The sequence below is a fragment of the Pholcus phalangioides genome, unplaced genomic scaffold (genome assembly GCF_987345545.1).
Source record: "Pholcus phalangioides strain wild (caught in Gottingen) unplaced genomic scaffold, Ppha-v1.0 ptg000011l_1, whole genome shotgun sequence".
NCBI classification, from domain to species: Eukaryota; Metazoa; Arthropoda; class Arachnida; order Araneae; family Pholcidae; genus Pholcus; species Pholcus phalangioides.
The window spans coordinates 15,382,952-15,407,041 of NW_028301604.1; the positions used below are offsets into that span (position 1 = coordinate 15,382,952).

The 24,090-nt window shown below is 35.1% G+C and overlaps 1 protein-coding gene across 1 annotated transcript in view; it reads right to left on the reverse strand.

Moving 5' to 3' along the window:
- Positions 1 to 24,090, reverse strand: part of Esyt2 (extended synaptotagmin-like protein 2) — an 88,930-nt gene that overhangs the window by 44,514 nt on the left and 20,326 nt on the right. The window contains exons 6-12 of the mRNA XM_089239113.1: positions 22,371 to 22,460; positions 19,127 to 19,182; positions 17,349 to 17,469; positions 13,335 to 13,434; positions 7,082 to 7,152; positions 6,894 to 6,979; positions 5,835 to 5,883 (exon numbers count right to left, since the gene is read on the reverse strand). Of these exons, the coding sequence (XP_089095239.1) occupies positions 5,835 to 5,883; positions 6,894 to 6,979; positions 7,082 to 7,152; positions 13,335 to 13,434; positions 17,349 to 17,469; positions 19,127 to 19,182; positions 22,371 to 22,460 (573 nt within the window). The remainder of the gene's footprint in view (positions 1 to 5,834; positions 5,884 to 6,893; positions 6,980 to 7,081; positions 7,153 to 13,334; positions 13,435 to 17,348; positions 17,470 to 19,126; positions 19,183 to 22,370; positions 22,461 to 24,090) is intronic.

A 24,090-nucleotide genomic window follows, 5' to 3' on the forward strand; every position in this document is an offset into this window, starting at 1 on the left:
CTTAGTTGTCAAGCATATGAAAAGAGCAATGTATCCCTTCGCAAATTTGGATCCATGACCCTTATGAAGCTTTATCTCAATAAGGCCCACAAAATCTACACGACAGTTCATGAATGGTCTGCTCATGGTGACTCATTAGTTCCAATAATACAATACAATTGTTTTAAGACGTTGGATAGAAGCATCGGACCAGCATGCAGATTTGCAACAGGAGATTCACGAATAATAAGCAGACCAATTTGATGATCATTTGGCAGAGTGATGGAGTATTTGGCTCCATATGTCAATTTTGATTGTTGAATCCTGCCTTCTGTCAATAAAACACAATCCTTATCAATAAATGGATTTAATGTTCCAAGAATGCTTTCACAATTCAATGGTCATCCATTATGAATTCAATTGATCTCATCGTTGAAGGAACAGTGTTGAACCCACCAAATGATCACTTTCTTTACACACTCTATTTCAGATAGCTGCAATGGCTTCACAGTGGGTTTTGTCTCGAAGCATTTTGACAAAAACCTGAAACAGTATGCAATGATAGGAATGGTTTTGGACAGAAATTAATATTTTTCAAATAAATCACTCAGGGTGTCATTGATCAATGTGGCATACAAGAATATTGGATTCAGTCTTTCTTCAGGTATAGGCGATGATTTCCTCAAGTTATCATTTGGCTTAGGCCAGGTTATAGATGGGTCACGGATAAATGGTGGTCCATGCCACCAGAGTTCACATTCTTGCAGCAGCTCAGGACATGGACGTCTTAAGATATCATGGGCCCTGGGCCAAGTGATTTTTCTGAGGCCTACCAGGAAAATTCTCAAAAATTTCAACCAGTTTTCATTTTTGTGAGGCCCCTCTTCTCTGGAGGCCCCCATTGCTGTGTCCGGGTGAGCCTATGCGTTAAGACAGCACTGGTTCAGGACTAATTCCTTGAGATGCAAGATCAGCCGGGTTGTCCTTTTATGTGACATGATTCCATACATTTACTGGTAGCATACAGAGAATCTCTGGAGTCCGGCTGGCGACAAAGGTTTTCCACCCTTGTGGATGAGACGACAACTAAGACAAAACTACTCTGGAATCAGTCCATGCAAAAACTTGAATGTCTGGTAGCTTGAAAAATTTCAGCACCAATCTAAACAGCTGAACTAACAGAAATGCACCACAGGGTAGACAGTTGTTTCACAGGTGCTACCTTAGTCATGGACACAGAGTGATCTTAGTATGCTCAGAATTTAATTTCCTTGACAATAATAAATCACAGCACCATAAGCTTGAGCAGGGAAATCACAAAATCCATGCAATGATACTGGACCCTCTGAAACCGATACACACCTTTATCACATTAAAATGAGCTTGAAACTCAAGCCATTACTTCGTCAGAACATCAGGTAATGGATCGTCCTAATCACATTTCACAACCCACATTTTTTGGTAAAATATTTTGATTCATACTATACATGGGGATATCAATCCCACTGAATTGAATAGCTGACCAGATCACAAGAAGACTTTTCATTTCACCAAGGGAACATCAATGTTTAACCATGGTGTGAAGAAAAATGTATCATCTACAGAATTCCAGTTCAATCCTAAGACTTTGGACTGTTCATTGCTGTCAATTGCAATGTTGCGGTCATCATAATCTACATCTAGCTCCCTTAGCAGTGATTGCGAATTTGATCTCTACTTACAAAGCTTGAAACCTCTGATTTGAAGCGTCACAAGACACTTGTGAGCACAACAGCTCGGCATCATTAGTGTCTAGATCATTTTGATCATTTTTGTCGCACCACAGTCATTTTCTGCACACAAGGGCTAATTAGACCGGAACCTACAATTTATTGCCGATTCCGAACGGCAGGCTTGTTTTTTTATACTCGTCGAGAGGTTGGTGCGCTAACCCCTTGATGGGGGACTCCCTGCGGTAGCAATTTTTGCTGCGGTCATGTCGCCATTTTTGTTGTACCCCTGGGTCAGGAAAGTTTTCTGACAAGGACAAACCGGGTATCGAACTCGCGATACCTCTAAACATCCTTTGGTACTTTAGGCGAGTATCTTACCGACCTGGGCTACCGCGCCCCAGTGTCTAGAAGTCATTCAAAATGATTTTTACTTTATCTGGAAATTCGCTTTGACTGTCAGCACTTATTCGCTTCAAGCATCTGGTAGCGAGAAACGATGAGCAAGGCAAACCATAGGTGTCAGTTTGTAATCTGTACACAGCGGCAGTGTCAGAGGAATTGTCACGTCATAAAATACATTGATATGATATGATTGATCAGACAGAGACACAATTATCTGTCAGTACATTTTAGCAATGTTTGCCAAAAATGCAATTTTGTGAAGTCAAAAAGTCAGCAATATTTCAAATATATCACAGAATTTAAAACCAAGAATGGAATTCAAACAGACAGAATTCTTACTAGCACACGAGCCGTCGAAAACAACTGTCAACTTTGTGGTTGAACTGGAATGTTTATGCACAGCATGATGAGGGAGGGGGAAACTTCTGATCCGTGATCATCGAGAAAATATGATCAGCCAAGTGCATGTGACCAAAATCGTGTATTTTTGTATAAATTATCTGTATTCCATTGAAAATTCTAGGTCATGATTTAATTTTCTTTGCATTGACTTGCAGATGTGAGAATGTAGAGTTATACGAATTTCCCATCAGGTTTGTATATTGGAAGCTTCACTACAAAACTTCCATTCTCATTGATCGAGACAATTTCCTTTAAACAACTTTCACAGAATTCTGCCTCAGGATCTAGTTCAGTAACCTTCACATAAGGAATTGATTTGATCTCCCAAAACCATTTCAGTTCATGATTCATGCTGAGATTTGTGACTGTCAGTCCAACAACCAAAGAAGCATTGTTGAGATTCTGCCAGTAACTACCCATCCTAATCTCGAATTCTGGGCAATGAGCTCCTTGTTTGTGTTCAAAACCGGACCAAGAAGAAGTGAACAGTCTCTATAATTAAATCAATATCACTCGGAGTAGAAAATGTTGGATCTGCCGGCTTTAAACCATCAAGCATGTCATGATCTTCAAACTTAATCACCGAAAATGGTTGAGGAGCAGTCAGTCCCTTTAGCACAAAAGCATGCATGTTGAACATTTTGTGTTGATCTATTTTAATGTTATGTACAAACTGACAGTTCCTTGAGTAGGGGTTTGCTGAAAAAATGCCAACCTAGTTACTGGGACATGAATGCAAGGTGATATCTGAAGGCCAAGCCTCTAGGCAGTTGATTAAGAAATGAATGTAGCATGAGAACCGGAATCAAGTAGAGTTCTAACACTTTGACAATGTTGCATCACAAACCGATGCAACTACAGTAAGCAACAATACAATGTTTCCTTGTATAGCACTGAGAGACAGTCCATGTGGTCTTTCTGGAGAATTTCCCCAGTGCACTTGACAACTGGTTCATCATGCGACACCAAAGCAGTAGCACAATTTGAATGCATCTGCTCGTGGAAACTAGAATGTTTCGCATTACATATTCGACATTTCAACATGAAAAAACTGAGACAAGCACTGCTTACTCAAGTGCTACTGCTTAGTCTTTTCACAAGCAATTAAAACAAAGATTTTTCTTCTGCACAATTTGCAATGAAATGGTTACCCTTTACACTTTCAACACTTCATGTCAGATAATCTAGATGCAGTGTTAGACATGCCTTTGGATTTCACTTCAGGTGAGGAATCTAGAACGTGAGGGGTCTGTGGATGGCGGTAGTGTAACATAGGGGTTCCAGAGATTGCTGGTGGGAACCTCGCACAAAGTCGTTGTGTCCCTCAGTTAAAATATGATAAATGTGCAATATGTTTTTAATTTAGAAATGTTTGAAAATATGATTATACTTAAAATTAATACAATATTTACCTTCACACTGCGCGTGGGCCATGGACCACCTTAAAATCAATAGTATCATGAAATTACTCAATTTAAAATAGGCCTAATGTTATACACCCCAGTAAGGTCTTCAATGTTTATGTTTTCAGTGTTGCCAGATTCTGAATGTCATAATTGTGCAATATTGTTTTATTTCATAAAAATATGCAAATAAGATTTTATTTTGTCTGTCAAAAGATGTTATGCTAATTTCAGTGCTGCCGATATAGAAGTCGATTGGTTCCTGCGATGTGTGATGTGTGTGTGGAAAAATTTCCCTTTATATACCAACAGTGTGCTCTACACAGTCACATTTCATTTCACCGTATTTCATTCCTGTGGTGTTTCATCCCACTTTGTTTAGAGAGTTGTGCGTTCAGTCGCATTTCTTCTGACGTTATGCATTGATAATCCATTAGCATGCTTTGGCAATGCCTGAATTGCTGTACTTCTTCTCCTGATCGCCATCTCTCTGCCTGTGCGGAAGTCTCCATGTAAAACTCAAAATGATGCCTCTCGTCTAAGATGGGATCTTGCTGACAAACTTCAAGATGTAATTACGTCTTCCCTGGACTCATCAACACTGTTCCTGGTGGACTCACATTATTGGAAGATGCTCCAAGTGCTTGGACTGTTCATCCAAATAGAGTTTGGTGAGAATGTTTAAATTATCAAACTTTTAACGCTAAAAGCTCTAAAAGAAAATTTGTTACATTGTGATGAATCACAATGCATGTGTGTGTAATCAATCTTAAATTTTTTTGTTGTTGTCATAAAGTTTAAAATTTAATATGGTTAATAAATGATTTGAGTGGAAAAGAAAGTTGTCATTCTTCATTGCCGTCCACTGGTGAACTATTTGTTGGAGAAAACAAAAAAATAAACCGGGAATGTACTTTAACGGTATAAATCAACTGCTATATCTTCGATGACCGATGATCTCTTTGAGGAAATGGATGAAGCATTGGAAAGTTGGAAATTCTTTGAAGAGTTTGAACCCACTTGCCCCAGTGATAGGACTCTGGACTTCAGCTGCATAGCTGGAGTCTGACGTCTCTGCCATCTTCTTGGAATTGATGAATCGGTAGCTTTGATTTGACATCGAAATACTGATCTTCGACCTCTCCCATCTCCAATAACTCGTTTGGAATGGGCTTGGTCATACTCCATGAACTGTCTAAATGCTTCTTCAATCCATACTAGTCTTACCAGAACTGCTTTTGCGATATAGTGTCCTTCAGCAACGCAGCAAAACTGGCAATGTGAGTCAAAACCGACTTCTCTCATCCTCATAGTTTGACAATTTCTGTCCAAGTCAGCATTTTAAGGCAAGATATTCAGATTCGGATCCCGGCTGAACCCCCCAAAATGTCAACAAAGAATTCTGGGTTTAAACGAAAAACAAAACTTTCATGAACTCTGAATTGATCAGAATAACATGATCTACCATTTCTTTTGGAAAAGTAACAACACACTATCTTAGGCCCATACATCCGCACAAGGAAAATAAAGAAAAAATATTTAAAAAGTGAACACAGTGCCATCTGGTGGCATGTTACCAAACTGTACAAACACTATACCTGAAAAAAATATTTATTGCAAATAGCAGTAGATACAGTTTACAAATCCTGCATTGAACAAAAAAAACCAATAGTGTATATTTTATGCTCATTAATGGGGGGGGGGGAGGGCATATCAGTTACAGAATAGGGTGTTTAAAATTTCTTTTTAAACAAGATTGATCTCTCAAATTTATATCATTTATGCATGGTTTAAACCAATTTTACTCTATATTAGACTTTATTCTTTTGTTAAAATAATAGATTTCTGGGGCTTTCAGTGATAAATGACAAGTGGGTCATAATTATATATTTCATGCAATATATTATACAACTTATGTCAATAAAGATATACTTACAGCAGTAATATTTCTTTTCTTCACCAATTTGGAGATATCAACAGAAACTCTACAATTAATGGTAAATAATTGAATTAAAGTTCATAATTCAGCATATTACGCACACACACACACACATAAACAAACATATAATGTTCCACAATACTGCTAGACTCAAATATTCAAGATGATTATAGACTCATTGGGTGAACTTTGATTTTCATGGTAAGTCATACAAAAACATATATTTTTTTTCAAAAAGATATATAATTTTACATTAATTGGGGCTAACTGCTTGCCAGCAATTGTTTATCAATATATAGGAGAGATTGTCTTAATTTCAAATACCTCATCTTGACTAAAGGAAACATTGTATTAACAATCGTTACAGAATTTCCTTGTATCGAGTCAAGGTGGTAGGGATATAACCAGATTTTGACGTCATTGATAGTATCCTCCACAACATTGATACTTATTGCTGCTAAGCATGAAGCCAGAGATTTTTAATAGCCATTTGTTGAGACATGCACAGTGTTGAGGAAGACCTTCATTTTCTTCTCTCTCTCCTTCCTTTTTGTAAGGAAGACTCCCTCACAAATACAGTACCGCAAAACGTTGATTACACTGTATAACATTATTTTTGGTAGAAAACAATTCCTGGGTAGAAAAACTTCATTTCCCAATGACTTACAACTAAAACGAGCAGATTATAACAATTATATGTTTTAAACTTTGCTATTGAACTCGAGAGAGCACATTTTGTTGTTTTGGAGGTCAAATACCCAAAAAGTGTAATCATGTGAGCTGTAAAGCATCACAATTTAAATAGAAGTTTTACACTAACATTGCTAGTTATTGACCTCATATGGAAACCAAATGTTTCTTGGCAACAAACAATGAAATATTGAAATATACAGCTTATTATATAAATATTGAAATATACTTGCGAGCAATAAAACTCACTTTACAGAAAAGTAACAATATTTTTCAACACTGAAAGTCCATTTCAAGAGAGGAGAACAATAATTGGCGCAAATAATAATATCAAAAATATTAATTTTCACCACTAATGTTAATTACCTTCCTAGAAAATCATCTTTACTACTTTGGTCTTCATCCATTATTTCAATATCAATATTTTGACCCGTAAATTGATCAATGACTGGCTAGATTGAATAATATTCAATGAGTATAAGTATTTGCACACATAAAAAATAAATTCTCAAATAAAAATGAAATCTAGCTTGAAACTTTTAACTAGCACTTACTTCACAGTAAAAATTCCATTTTGGAAAAATCGTGTTTTTAATAACAGGTGTTCTAAATTCTTGGACACCAACTGAAAAAAAAACCCAAAGTGATTTATTTTTTCCCCAATTAATATTTATATTACACATGCATAAAACTATCCTTTAAAACAGAAGAACATCCTTTAAATAACAGTTTTTCTACCTGTGGTTCACAGACTGCCCGGGTCTGTATTATCATTTACTACCATTGTATGAATGACCCATTCCATGGTGTGAAACTAATTTATTAATTCAATTTTTATGATATGCAAATTATGAAAAAAAATAAATTTTTCATTCTATTGAGAGGGCATTAAAACTGACCTTACTACAGGGTCTGTGGTGCATGCACTAACTTCACTACAGGAGTCTACAGTATAATGACTTTTTATTTACAGGGTTCACAACATCAAAAAGGTTGGGAAACAGTGCTTTAAATCATGCGATACAGCAGAACTGTAATTTAATAATTAATAATATTATATAATTTCTCATTAATCATGTATCACACTCAATGAAAGATACAAATTTTTCTTCTGATAAGAATTTATTTCTTTTTCACATAATTATACAGTCGATTCTCATTAAAATGATCATGCATTTTATAGCAGGGGTTTTAACCTATAAGTCATAATGCTGGCCACTCATAATTCAGTTATAAATTCATTTGTTGCATCACTGGTTTCATAAGGGCATCTTAATGATTTTGGCAGCCTGGGTTGGCGCAGATATACTTTTGTAGCCCTCAAGATATTTTAGATACACTATTTTTTAGTAAGAAGTTGGAATTCAAAATGACATATTATAATGCACAGGAATGCTGAAACTTTATCTATATAAATACATTAAACAAACATTAATGAAAATTTGGACATGATGCAAATTTGGAATTGATGAAAGAACATAATACCACAATTAATAAAAAAAACTTCTATACTTAATGGAAAATGATTCTAGAATTAATGAAAAAAAATTCTGAAATCAATGAAAAAAAATTCTGAAATCAATGAAAAATAAATTGAAAATTAATAAGAAAAATAACTTCATAATTAATTAAAACTTTCAATAATTTAGTGCCTGGTGCTTGATATGGAATCCTGGGCTCAGGCCATTGTCCCCCACTTCCAAAAGGATGCACCGATTGTCCTTGATTTTTCCTGATGCTATACATTTATTTTTGTTATTATCTAATAAATTTCTGGATACACCCATCCTTTAGGAATGCTTAGATATCTCTATGACAGTGGTTCTCAAACTTTCATCATCTGCGGCTCTCTTGCCCAACTCATGGTTCATTTGTGGCTCCCCAGAACAGTTTAGATGTTTCCACTTATAAAATAACCACTTCAAAGCATAAATAAGCACATAAACCAATATCTCCAGCTTATCATGACACCCTGTGACAAAGGATGGTAACACCCCTAGGAGCCAGAATGCTCACATTGAGAAACATTGCTCTATGACATAGTTTCCCACCCTTTTTTGTCCCATGGCCCCTTCTTCAGAAATTTTTTTCGCCAAGCGCAACCTAACCCATAGAATCCTATGCTATACCCATATCATGTCATATATACCCATATCTTCTACCGCCCCCCTGGAACATTCCATCACTCCCCCCCCCCCCAGGGGGTGTTAACCCCATGTTGGGAATCACTGATCTATGAGATGTGAATTAGGGTGTGTCTGGTCCTTCAATATTCATTTTCCCACCTGTTAATATGCCATGGACTGGCTTCACTAATTTTTAAAACTAAATATCTTGTTAATCAGAAATACTTAACAAGAATTTTTAACCCTTTAAGAATTTTAACCATAATATTGCGTCGAAATGCCAGAGGAATGACTTCAATCAAGCTTTCTGTTCCTTCAACCTCTTTCTTACCTCAGCGTGAAACTTATTGCAACCATACGAAACAAAGTTGTGTGTGTGTTTCCCCCTCTGTTCTCCCACCACCATAGTGATATCTCAATGAGATAACGATCAACTGATAGCAAGCAAAGTGAGATAACAATGGTGTGGCAGTTCTCTCTCCTCAGCTTTTTTCCCTTCCCCCCTTTCCACACACACATATATCTTTCTTAGAACTAATCCTTCTATTATATACTGTACATAGAAGTGAGAAAAAGATCAAGTAAAAAAAACAAGTTTGAAGATGAGGGCGAAAAAAGCAAGGTACTGTACTAATACTCTGTTATCCATATATCTCTGTACTGTTCTTTCCCCACCCTTATTTTCTTTCTTTCTGTCCTTTTCTTCACTGTGGAACCACACTTTCACATTTATTGCCTATATGTCTAATACAGATCATTCAAATTTATCGCCAGATTCTTATACGGGAAGTGGTTAAATTAAAAATAGACTGATGGGCCCAGAAGTTGATCATGTTGATTTTAGGTCATAGCTGGAAAGGTATGAATATCTGCATTAAAGTGACCGTTTTATTATAACAATTGGTATGATAAATCATGTTTTCATATAACAACTATTCTATACGCTTTCCTTTCAATGTAATGTTTGTTTTCAACGGAATAATGAGGGTCATAGCATATGAAGGATGGTCATAAAATAACTTTTTCTTTTTCCCTGTGGGAGGCACGGGGAAATGAATTTCACAAAAAAAAATTAGTATCAAAAGTCGTCAATAGGAGAGATTTCGGTGCAGTCTGAACCAAAAATGAGTGAATAATTATAATTAAATCACGCAAAAGGAGTATGCAGAATTTCAATAATGTTTTAGTGATTAACAAATTAACATACCATAAAGTTAGGAATGAATTTATGAAACTCACACAGAAAATAATATTCTATCCATCAACATTAGCGTTTCCTGTGTGTGTGGATGACCACTACTAGTCCCTGTGCCGTCGAACACTGCAGTATATAGCAACTTCTGTTACTCCATTCATAGCTCTCAGTGCTGCAGCAAACATAGACCTTAACACAGGTTATAAAGCCTTCTAAATTCCCTAAAAGCCGCCACAGCATTACACTGTCTCATGTAGAACAGCTTTATAAGTAAAGTATGCTGTGGTAAGGCACATATTAAGCAAAAATCAATAGTCAATCAAAGAACTGCTAATAAACTGTGACTAAATGTTTGCTCTTCCCTCTTTAAAAAGAATGAAAGGGGGTGCTGTCATGTATGCAGTGGCGGATTAAAGTCGGTTGAGGCCCCGGGCACGCACCTGGTGCACATGCCATTAAATCTGCCTTTGCACGTATGCACCAGGCAATTTGTATAATGTAATACAAATACAAAGGACATAGCAGGCAAACTGCCCAACGATGTGGCAGAAAAAATTATGCCCATAAAAAATATGGATGTCAAATATAACCAAAATACCCAATATAAAAGCAAAAGTATGCAAATCTATCAAAAATATTTTACATATCTATCCAGATATACAAATTTCCTAGTGCATACGTGACAGCAGGGCCAAAATCTCCCAATCGTAAGTTTTGGTACTAGCGCTTTTTTATGGAATTCATCTCCCACAGTTTGTTAGAATGTGTGTGTTTTTGTTTGTTTGTGTGCGTGAGAAAGAGAGAGAACTTTAGTTTCATTGTATTCATTAGTTTTAGCTGCAGATGCCTTGAAACAAGGAAAATTATTTTTTGATTATGCTGTACTTCAGAAATTAAGGTCCACTGATAATAATCATTTATTATTGTTTGACATCTTTCATTACATTTTATTCCCACTGAATATTTTACAATGTTCACATGCGAGTCCAAATTTTTTCCCACAATTTCTGGTAATCTGCATGAGGTGCTATAGTGGTGGTTGACTGAAGTTTGTTTTCTGTGGTTCCCAATTTTGAGGTGTGAATGTAAGTCAATCTTCCTGTTAAAAAGTCTCACCACAAAGAGAAACAGGCCTATAATGGTGCAAACATTCAGTCACTACACTTCACTCATAGTTTGAAATATAGATGGCAGCACCATAACAAGCATTACATTGAAACAAACTTCACGTTAGGTTCACAATACATACACACCAGATATTCTTCGGCCACCTGCTTATATCTCTTTATTGAAAGAGTAGCAGGCAATGATCTGGTTAGGAGGAGGAGGCAAGCTGCATGATGAATACTGAAGTAAACCTACAGCAGAATTAATTACATAGAAGCTTTTTTTGTGATCCCATTATATATATGCATCTATTACTTACCTAGAAAGAAGACTGAACTGATTTAGAGAGTAACAAAAAAGAGGTCAACTTGTAAAAGAGATTTTGTATAACCCTCTCTCACGCACATCGCAAACTCATTTAACATTGTGCATTTTATATTGCACCTATTGGAGAGTTAAGATTAAGGATATGGGTGGTCAATGTATTAGGCCTTGATAGACGCTTGGTCAAGTTAGAAGGGTTTTCTCTTCTTTTTTATTTGCAAAAACAAACACAAAATACATATAAAAGACAGAACAAAAACCACAGAAAGAACAACACATAAACACAATAAATAGTCATATTGGGACCCAAGGGACATAAAGTCCTTCCAGGAAGCCATGTGGATTAAATTATTATATTTTGCCGCCATTTTCCAAGTACTGTATGTTATGTTAATAAATGTTATGTAATAAGCTATGAATATTTCAAAAATTTATGCACTCTAAAAATTTAAATTATGAGATCTGAAATTTTTGAATTACGATATTTCTTGTATAAATAACGAGTCTATGGAATACACACATAAATACGTACATGCTCATAGAGATACATATACCCTTTTTTTTGTACCATGACATCGTGAAAAATGTTCATTTGTTTCAGCTATGATTAAATTATTCCAATACTTACAATATTTCCCATTGATGTCATTGTTTTCATAAAATACAATATAAATAATTTTAAAATATATTTTCGTAATTTTGTATGCTTTTTGCATACATGAAAGAGTCATATTTATTGTTACGATTATGAGCTGTCAACTGAAATGAATTCACTATATTTGGAGCAGTAAACGAGAAAATTTTTTGAAAAAGGTGTTTATTTATTTTTGGGACTTCAAATTTATGTTTGATTCTTGCCAAAGTTCTGTTTGTTTTCCGCTTTAACCAGTGTTATTGTTTTTAAACACAAAATTTACAAATCTGTAAATGTATAGTTGTCTAATGTACAATGTACGGCAATTGATATTGTTATCGTTTGTATTATTAGTGTTCTTGCTTTGTTGTATGTGTTATTTAATTTCGTAATATTGGTTAGGTAAGCCACACCCCAGGCACATAATCTATAGATTATAATTGAATAAATCCATGCATAAAAAAATGTCCTTTAAAAAAAATCTCCATCTATTAAATATTTTAATTTATAAAGTAAAACTATATAAAATCGGATTTTATTAGTTAGTTTATCACATTGCAAGTTCCATTTTAAATCATCCTGTATAGTAACTCCTAAGTATTCATATTGGTACACTCTTTCTATTTCATGACAACTGCAGTTTCGTTGTTTGTTGGTGGCAAGTGTGTATTTTAATGGATATCTCAAAATTAGAGTTTGTTTCTTGAGTTGCGGGGGTGATGGAGACGATCACCACACCAACAGCCTGATAATATGAGAGAATGAATCTGTCCTGCATTTTTTTTACGGGACAGTAATGACTAGCAAAAACTGCCTCCTCCCACACATCACTCTGGATCCATATCGGGAGGATTGGGGGGGGGGGGGTAAGCACAGAGTACTGTTTTTGCACAGGGCACTGCTAGGTCTAATACTGGCCTTGACGGTGAACTTAAGTATGAAGGTATAATTTTATTTGAACTCATATGAATATATTACAAATATCAATTGCAACAGGTGAATTATTTTATCAAGTCTGTCTGCGGTCTACTTACGCCATTGTCGCGGACCATAGGTTAAGAAATGTTGGCTGAAAGGGTTAAAAAAATCTCAAGAATGAACAATTTCCATAGTATATGGAACATCTCCCGTAGTTTATAAGTGAATGCGACAGACTATTTTTAGCTGCCTGAAAAATGGTTTAAAGTAGCGGGGGGAGGGGGGGGGGAGGAGGACTTACAAAAGTGTGTGACACAGCAGGTTTTAATATAAAAATATTCTGATCAATTTTTATATTCTTTCAATTATGAATATCAATCAATTTAAAATTTGAGAGCTATACGCACATTATAACAACAGTCTCTCGATACTCTGCTTTATAATATTCCTTGAATATTCACAGTACCAGTCTGAAATAGGCAAGAAAATCAGAATTTCAATACCTGTGATGATTGCATATGGATCAGACTTTCCCATTCCCAGAACTCCAACATCAGCACGTACTAGATCTCGACCTTCCTCAATTTGCAATCTGAGTACACCCTAGATGAATAAAAATATCAGACTAATTGGTTATGACTTATTTGAAATCATTCAAAGATATGGAAAAAATATTTTTATGAACATAAGTAAAGGTATTTGAATATAATCATCAGTAAAAATCCCTCTTTGAAAGAAGTTTGATTTTCATATACTTCATTTGTTCAATTTCGTTGCACCATGGTCATTTCATGCACTTTGATGGACTAATTAGACTAGAACCTAGTTTATAAAGCTATAATTCCAAGCAACTGGCAAAGTAAAATTTTGCTGCTTGGATTCAAACCCATAGCTGCACAGCCAAAGTGTGGTGTGCTGATTACACGACCACCTTATACAATGAAAATTAGCCTGTACAGCTGCTGGGTGTCGAACCTCTGTCATCAGATTCGTCTTGCGCATGGATCTCTCCCAGGTTCTTCACCAGGGACTTGAAGATGGGCAAAAACTCACAGAAACAAGGATTTGAAAGTAAGGAAACATCTTTATTTACAGAAACTAGAAGTCCTACTTCAATTAGAACAGCTTTCCAAACATATGCCTTCTTTCTTCTTAATTCAGGCATCTTAAACCTGTTGCTCTCTGAAGCACCCAAAGTGCTCAATGCTTGTGTCTGATTTCATGCTCGCGAGCACTTGATCAATGTTCCAATTAAACACCTTGTACAAATTACATTCAAGGATTGAAATCATCCTGATTTCATGTATTCGCATGTCAAATTTGCCAAGAGGGGGCTCTTCTTTTGATGATGGGTACAGTATGGGTGCTCGTGATGTAACAATAGTTGGGAACCTTTGGGGAATTTGCCAAACCTGCCTCTATCTCTTATTTTTGAAACATGTTTATATAGTTGTAATTGTATAATCTTTAATAGAATTTGTTATCTTAACTTTTATAACCGTGCACGGTTGATTCAATTAGTCTGTGATATTTTCATTGCTCATAGTCCGGTAAAATGTGCGATCTTGATCACATCGCCATTTTAATTTATTGTTGTTGCCATTCTTATTTTTGCAAAAGTTCCTATAAAAAATCTATTGTCATTTATTTATGTAAATTAGATGTTGTATTTTCCTATTGGCTGTGCTCTGATGTGTATTTTTCTGAGATGGTCGGTCCCAGGAGTTGGATCGTTCCGTATTTCCTTTTATAGGTATAAATTCCCGCCGCCACTTCGCATTATCCCGCATTCGTTCTCGCCTTTCAACTCAAAATACATCACTTTAGGTGAAGGTGGTCGCATTTGGGTGAGTCATCTGAAGTATGAAATAGTTCGTCTCTCTGTTGCTATTACATTGCTGGCTGGTTCCGGACCCATCATGCCACATCTCTAGTCAATCGTTGTCGTTCCCGGTTCCTGTCATCGTTCATCTGTCTGTCTTATGGTTCCGCATCGCTTCCGATCGTCATTTCCGGCCGTTGAGTTTGCAACTCTTCCAGCCACGTGAAACTTCGTCTCGGGTCGTGATCTTCCGACAAGGTCGATGAATGGTTCCACATCGATCATTGCTTCCGATCGTCATCTCGGCCGTTGTTTGCAGCTCTTCCCGCCACGTGAGGTTTCATCTCGGATCGTGACCTTCCTTCAAGGTCGATGACGTCACGGCACGTGTGATCCGATAAAGATCGCCTAACTCCTGCAGTCAGACTAGATTGATGAGACAACGGACTTGCATTGGTGTACGGTATGAAAATTGAGAAATAATTCTGTTATTCCTAACTTATTTAATTGTTAAAGAATTAATAAATTTACTTTTGTTAAAACTAGAAATTTCTTTGAAATCATTTGTCTCTCTCCTTTGTGTATCGATTGCACCGATTCCGCCAGACCAGAATCCTCGGTAGTTATGCTGGGTTCTCGCAGTGACTAGAAAAATGTTGAAGTCCTATGTCTTAATTCTCCTATACGAGAGTCCCTATAATCTTATTCTTATAATCTAACAATCGCATGCCATGCGTTCACAACTTCTTCAAATTCTATATTTATCGAGAGTTGTTCGTCCCGGCCAATGTAGTCCTCAAATCTGAATCTCACTTATTCATTGTGATAATAAGCTAGCCTGTTCATATGGACGACGGTGAACCTTGAATCTGCAACACAACGTTATTCAGCTTCTTCACATGATACGATAAGGTCCCTCCCACAAAGACTGAAGTTTCGGACACAACCTTTTCTGGCGCTTCAGGTTCCAAAGATAGACAAGGTCTCCCTCTTTAAAGTTGTGAGGCATGGCCTTCACATTGTAGTAGTTCTTCATCTTCTCAGAGCCGATGTCGATCCTGTCTCTAGCTATTCCATGCAAATCCTCAAGGCAGGGCTGTCTTTAGAGCATCATGAGCCCCCAGGCCAAGTAATCTTTCTGAGGACCTGTGGCCAATTGTCAAAAATTTCAATTGGTTCTCGTTTTTGTGAGGCCCCCAGACCGCACCGCATAGGCCCATGTGTTAAGACGTCACTGCCTGAAGTTGCTCCTGGAGTTCCCAGATGTATTCTTCCACATGAAGAGGAACATCTGGCGGTCGCACGAATAGCAGGTCACTAGCAGCCAAAGGTCCCATTTCATGAGTGTCTGTGATGGTGAAAATCTGGTGCTCTCATGGATGGCACTCTTATAAGATAGCAGGAAGAGTGGTAACTTCGAGTCCCAATCCTGTTGATTCTTTGACAGGAACAGCGAGAGGTGATTCAAGATGATTCTGCCAAATCTCTCCTCCATCCCATCAGATTTTGGATTAAGCAGAGTAGTTTGTGCCTTCTCTATTCCCAGAAGTTTGCACATTCCAATGAGCACCACTGACATAAAGTGTCTTCCTTGATTGGAATGGATTAGAATGGGAACTCTGAACCGAGACACTCAATTCTGTACCAACACTCCAGTCAGCGTCTCAGGCTCTTGATCTGGAACGGGATATGTTTCTGGCCACTTGGTGAAATAGTCCATCACCACAAGTATGTATCTGTTGCCATTGTGGGTTTCAGGCAATGATCCTAGGATGTCTAGGGCACACGGGTAAAAGGCTTATATCCCGGGAGGGACAGAGCCTGGGTCATGTCTGGTCTGACAGAGGATGTCCAGGGCGATTCTCTCGAATGATGCTCCTACGTTGTAGTATTGAAGTCGGGCACGAGTCTGCTTCGGAGCTCCTTTTTGAGCTGCACAGATGTTGCAGGTATTGCACCATTTCTACACCTCAGCTCTTGGCTTGGAATCTCGTTCTGCTAATCTAACGATCTCATGCCACGCGTACCTTGCATATGTTCACAACCTTCTCAAATTCTATATTTTGTAACAATATTTACCGCTTCTTGAACACCATCTTGTTGCCACCATTTCTTAACCATTCAGTGGAGCATGATGTACCAAGTACCTCAGAAGTGAAATAATATATATTTTTCCTACTGTATTTTCTGTGCTGACAATTTCATGTGCATGTATGAATCTTTTGTATGGAAAAGAGTGAAAACTTTTTTTTACTCAGTTTCTATCCCTCTGCTCATTCTGTCTGAAAGCCTGTACTTATCGACACATTTAGAATCCTAAAAACCAGTCATGATAAAAAATAACTTTTCTGAACTAGAATTTCTTTTCCTTTATTTTTTTTTTTTGCTTATTATTAACCACAATTCCATTTTTGGCGAGTTTCTGCAGGGGAAACTTTCAATTCATTTCAATGAAAAGAGAAAATTTATAACCCCGCTGAAGGATTAGCATGTATCAAAATAGATTTTTAATGAGCAAGCAAATAGATATGAAATAGAATAAAATGAGACATTTTCTATACCTATTGTAATTGCAAGACACTTCCGCAAAAAAAACTTAAAAATTAAAAGTATGACTTTTTTACAAATAAAGTTGAGACAAAATATAGGTAAATTATTTAAATGCATGTAAAATGAAAGAAAAAATTAAACTTACTGCTGGAGGAGACAATTTCAAAGATTTCATAGGGATTCCATCAATAAGTTGCAAAGGGAATTTATTAGGGAGAACCATCATTGCAGCAACTTGTTCAGCCACTGCTTTTCTCAGGATATCACTACAAGTTCATGAAAAAAAAGTTAATTTACTGTTTACATGAATTTAAATACAGTAAACACTTAATTATGTTGACTTCAAACTAAACATACCTTCCCCTCCCTCTCTCTCTCTCTCACACACACACAGGTAGTTTCTTTTTTTTTTTAAATTCTTTGAGTAAAATCCTAAATAATTGTATCATTAAGCTTATTATAATTATATTATGATTTAAAAATGTTAACAGCCATCCAGATACATCCAGTTATATAGGCTTCGTGCAAGATGCAATTTTTCAATTATAATTCTATTGAAATATGAAAATGACTAAGAAGACATGAAAGGAATCAGGGTGTAATAATATTCACTCTCTCTAATACATCATCTTTACTCTTGCTGATCCATAGAAGGTGTATTTTGGGATCAAAATTATACTGGACATAATAGTGCTGTAACTCTCAAGCAATGTGTCACAGCACTTTTAGGTGTCACTGAAATACCTCAAGATCGAATAATTGTGCTTTAAGATATTTAAAATTCTAATCTCATTTCTAGAAGTGCTGTGAATGTAAAATGTTAGGAATTCTTGGGTTAGAAGGTTCAAGTTCTTATGTGATATTATTTTGATATTTTGATATTATTTATTTTGTGCCCAAATAGTTTAAATACATATCTTATATACATATAATTTCAGACTTTCTGATAGTAATATAAGCAAAACAATATGAATTATTTAACTTCATCTGAATTAAACTAAAAACTGATAACATAAAGCAGCGGCCGGTGCTCTGTGTGCACTTCCATGGAGCTCCGCGGCGACTCAAGGAAAATAAATAAGTAAATTTGATAGATAAATGAAAAAAAAGAGGCCTACAGAGTTCCACCATGAAAATTTTATACAAAAAGGGCTCCTTGAGTCAAAAAGGTTGAGAACCGCTGATATAAAGGATTTATACACCCAAAAATAGTGTAATACACCTGTAAAATAATGTTTTACTTTTTTACCACCATTATCAGTGATTAAATTGCAGTATGATGTTTCTGATATCTCGTGTTAATAAAAAAAAAAAGCAAAAATTTGGATTTAATGAACAACACTTTGCCTTCCTAACAGTCTATTGAATCAAACGTTTGCTATAACACGAATATCTCATAAACTCTATAAACTCTATAACTCTATATCTCATAAAGTTTATAATTTTAAAATGATGCTTTAGTTATGCTTTTAAATACCACTGTGTGTGTGTATAGTGTATATATTTCTAAATTTACATAAACATCAATTAACATTCAAATAAGAAAAATTGGTAAAAACTATTTTAAATGGGAAATACAATAAAAATGTGTAATAAATTACAAAGGCTATGTGCAACCTAATACTACATTGCAATAAAAAGTATGTGACCAAGAAAATACATGTATATTCCACTACACTTCTAGAAATAAAATATGAAAAAAAACCATTTCCCTTTCAAGATTTTAACTTTTGTAAAACATTTTCTCAATATATAAAATTATTGAAGTCAATAATTTTATTTTGTAAAGTATTGTAATTTTATTTTGTAAAGTATTGTAATTTTATTTTGTAAAGTATTGTAATTTTATATATGTAAAGTCCTTTACATAACAAAAAAAAATTATGACTGAAAATTATTATTGAATATCAGATGCTCACTCACCCTAACCCTGGTACATCAAGCACATTGGCAACATTTGTCAAATTGAAGTCAATTCTCTGTGGAAAAAAATGATTCTGTGATAAAACATTTTAAACAACTAATTTTGTTCATAAAATATTGAAACAATCTTTAACATATAATATGACGTCTGTCCATAGATCACAAATTGTCAGTGACTCTTCATTTTAAATAGCATGTGTACGGTGGATTCTTACTTATTAATCTATCACTCATTTCACACTATCACCCCTCAAATTTTTTCTAAACAGTTTAAGAACACCCTGGGCATTGGAAATGATGAATGACTAGTATTGCTGGAAGTGTAACCACTTATACTTTTTATTTAAATGGGGCTGATTATACGTCACGTTTTTAATGTTAATGTCTGTTTTTGATGCTCTGTTTGCAAATTCTTCAGGTAATTCTAACAGAATATGTTTTTACACAACATAGCACACTAATTTACTAAATTATGCACTCTGCATTGTTCCTGAGGCATTCAGCCAGTAGAATGAGCAAAACCTTGTTTGGCATACCCAGTCTTAAAATTAAGTGGAGCTTTTCGAAGATCTTTAAAAAATCTTTGATCATATTGATTTTTCCAAGTCTAAATGAAAAGAAATGCAATCACACTGTGTATAGATAATTAATAATCTCTTTAAATAGTAATTTCTTTGTCTTTTTGGTTTTGTGTTAATAAGTTAATTATAATATTAACTGTAATAAACTTATTAACTGCATTAACTGTTTAGCTCATTCAAATTTCACACATAAGCTGAATAGCAGCTCTCCAAGGAGCTTGTTTTCACTAATTTTTCTACACTATAAATTTTACAAAAAAATCAACGCATGGTAGTTAACCAAAAATTTTTGTCAAGGTCACTCTGGTCATGGATGTGGAGGCCTACCCATAGACTGGAAGGAATGATATTCCAGTGTTTCTTTCCTTAAGGTGGGCTCACACGCTCTTGCTTCAAATGTCTGCTCATGAAAGAACACATTTGGTTTTGGGTTGTTTCTTCTTCACTAGAAACATGAGGCCTCTTTCATGTACTGACAAAAATAGGATTTTCATGAGCCACTCGATTCTTGCTTAACTTGATTTCTCATCATAACATCACTTGTATCAACAAATCACTCGAGATGCCCAAGAAGTAAATAAAAATGCAGACAGAGTAGTAGTGATTATTAATTCAAGTTTTTTGGTCATATTCCACAAATACTGCTTTTAGTGTATCTTTCTCGGTCAAGTTTGAATGGTGTTTTTGAGTAATACCATTCACATGGTTGGTGTTATTTGAGTAATACAGATATACCATTAAATTAATAAACTTACAAATAAACATTAAAAATATATATATGTGGGGGATACTATCGACCAACCAATAATTGCACACGATTCCTTATGAAAAACTTCAGAAAAGTGTTTTCCATTTTAGGATTGGATAAACATTTAGGGAGTTTTAATATTTTGAATTTTCATGATGTATCAGTTTTGCAATGGTTAATTATGCCCCAAATACCCAACATAAGTGAATTTCTTTCCTATTAGCAGGTTGCTGTTTTTTGAAAATGAACTGAAATATATTCAATCTCATTAGAAGACAGGTTTGATCATCTTCTTTCATGATTGGCACCTTTTCTCTTCGTGTAGAAAGATGTTATAACCTTGTTATTACATGTTCCCTTTTCTGCTATGTTGGCAATTTATCACCAGAATAGCTGTTACCAGTGGCTTCAGTTGCATGGATTTGGTAATCTACAAATTCCCCCTTAAGAGGTTGAATTATAAAAAATCAATTTTTAGTGAGTCCCTACATTATAAAATAAAACTGACAAAATTAAATATTTATAGCTTCAGCTCAGCGATGTATGATTTCTCCATATAACCTTTGAACCCCCTTATGACCTCTTTAGGAGTAGAATTTTGAAAACCCCTTTCTTATCTAGTTCCTGCATTACAAAATAAAACTACTGACCAAATTTCAAATTTATATCCTCAGCCGTTTCGGCTCAGCGATGATGAATCAATATTTTGGGACACATACACACACACGTTATTATATACATATAGATTTGTAAAGTGTTAGCCAAATGAGATCGATTTGAAATTTTTTTTTCTCAAAATCAACACTTTTTCTGCCAAAATGTAGTAGTTTTCACTCTTTCACTGTTAAGTCAAATTTTCTGAGGGAAGGTGCCTACGTGTTTACTGCAAAATCGTTTTCTTATCCTGTTGTTTTAATGATTAAATTCACTTCTCTTTTTCACAAGAGAGAAATATTTCAACTACTTTTTATTTATTCCAGACTTCATGATTTGAACAGTACTTGGTAATTTTCTCAGATGAAGTTTAATTTCATAGCGTATTTATAAGGGGCAGTTGCCCTGGGCCATACTTAGCAGAGACGAACTTCACGCTCTTGCTGAACTAGGCGCTACTAATTTTCCACCCCCTTTTTTCCCAGAAAAATCATACTTCCCCCCCCCCCTTAGCTATCAATTTTCAAAATAAAAGCCATCTCTTAACTGTTTGTTTTTTTAAATATGGTTATGAATATTGTTTCACACACACTTATAACATAAATGAGATGCAGTAAAAATTTCAAACTATTTGTAAGACTTCACCATGATAATTTATAACTATGATCAACATCATTCAACAAGCTTATTGTGTTAATCAAGTTAATTGTGTTGCAGAATCACAATCAAAAGCTGTGATGCAGCATGTAAATCTTCAAAAACTTGGAGCCAGAAAAAAAATCTCATCTCGAAATTGTTAGCGATACTTTATTCACTTAAATGAGGCAAATCAAATAAGCAATAGACATTGAGTAACTTGATCAAAGTGGAAAAACATTTTTATTTTTGGGTATAACAGTTGCGTAAAAATTTGAAAGCAAGGGGAAAAAACTGGTTTGTACATCTTTTGGAGGGTATTAGCATTGTTATCAGCTATAAAAATGCCAAATTGTGCGTTTGGTGTATGTTCGGTGAATTTGGCAGAATTTGGAAGTGACATAATCAATTTTTAAAGTGTTACAACTCGTTAATTTTAGGTCGAATAAAAAAAAACTTAAAACACTTTTCCATGTTAATTTTTCAAAAGCAATCATGTGTAATTATTAAAGCGGTCAAGAGTATCCACACACACACTGTATATGAAGAATTTAAATAGGTCATAAATTGATACAGGATTTTTTTGCACTATGAATGAGCAATAAAAAAAAGAAATATTACTCACTGGTCTATTCAAGAAAAATACAGTAACACCACCAACCAAAGGAATCACTTTAACCAAGGGTTTCATCACAACTCTCAACATTCCATGTACCTATGAAGAACATTTGATTTCATGTGAATGTAGAGAAAATCTTATATAATGGTAAGTCTATAACAATATTCAATATTATTCTCTGGTCTTGATGCACTTTTCATGGTGTTAATACACATTCCATCTATAACGATAAATCCTTAATAAAAAAAATATGCTTCTCCAGTCCCCTGATTATTGTTATATAGAAATTTCAATGTACTTTTATACTGATTCAGAAATGAATTCTGACACTTTTTGAATGCAAGTATTATTAAAAGTTTAAAACTGCAGCAAAGTCATTCAGGCTTTGTAATAAAAAATTTAGCAAGCAAGGGATTGAAATTTCAAAAATTCAAATAACAGATAGCAAAATTTCAGATTTTTTAATTTTCATTTGCAATTGATTATTTTTAATGTTTTCTTTTTTTTTTATTGAAAATTTTCAACCATTTTCATATACATTCTCTCTCTCTCTCTCTTAGTACCCTACCTCTACAAAACCATTTTGTTTTCACTTTCCTTTACCCAGATGATCACAGACTCGCAGTGCATCTTATCACTTCGATGCATATATATTCAGATGTCAACTCAGCAATGGGGAGAATTATATAAGCACAATTTTTTGATGCTGCAAAGTCAAAATTACCTCAAAAATAGCTGAGAGGATAAATTTAGACCAATGTAACTAAAAGAGGAGGAGTACTAATCAGATACTTAGCTGGCAATAAAATTTTTTATAAGCTTGAATAAAAAAATCTTTAGTTTATTTTTTATTTATTTCTTCATAATTTCACTCTTCCCAATATAAGAACTGTTTTAAGGAATTTTGCAGATTATAAATTTAAAAATTTCATGAACAACATTCCCCCTCCTCCCATCATAATATTTAAACTTCTAAAATTACATAGACAGAATTATTCTCATTTTAATCATTTGTTTTTATGTGTGTGTGGCATACTCCCATGTAATCTTTTATTTTTGGAAATATGTATTGATTGATTTATTCTGGATAATATCACAATTAAATATTTGTTCAATTTGTTTATGTTGTGGGCTGGATCATGACACAAATTTAATAGTTTCCAAAGGTACTAAAAGAAAACATATGTAACATATTTTACTGAATGTGCATACAAAAACTTCAAATACATATATGGTTGGAAATAATGATACAAATATAAACCAAAGTGAACAACGACAATACTGGTACATACAACCCCATGCAAATAATACTGAAGTAACTTCAGCCAAAAATTAACCAATTCATCCTGGAAAAACTGACTGAATATATTACCTAGACCGTTTTGCACCCCACCTGAGCTCAAGAACACTGATACTATGTGCTTGATGGTTGAAAATGAATCTGGACTGGCGAGTCTTGTTTACTGCCGCATTTTAGCAGTTGAACAGGCAGGCCTATCTGTCGAGAGTGCAGTACAGGCTACTACTGGCTCAGTGAGGGTATGGGCAGGGCCACAACTAGATACTTTGTTAGCTGGAACAAGAACTCATTTTTGCCCCTTTGTGTAATATAGAAAGAGCAGTTGAAGAGTGAATTTCACAGCCCTTCTAGTCTAGCACCCGGGAGCACCGGACCTACCTGCTCCCCCCCAGTTGCGGCTCTGGGTATAGATGCACTCAGTGGTAC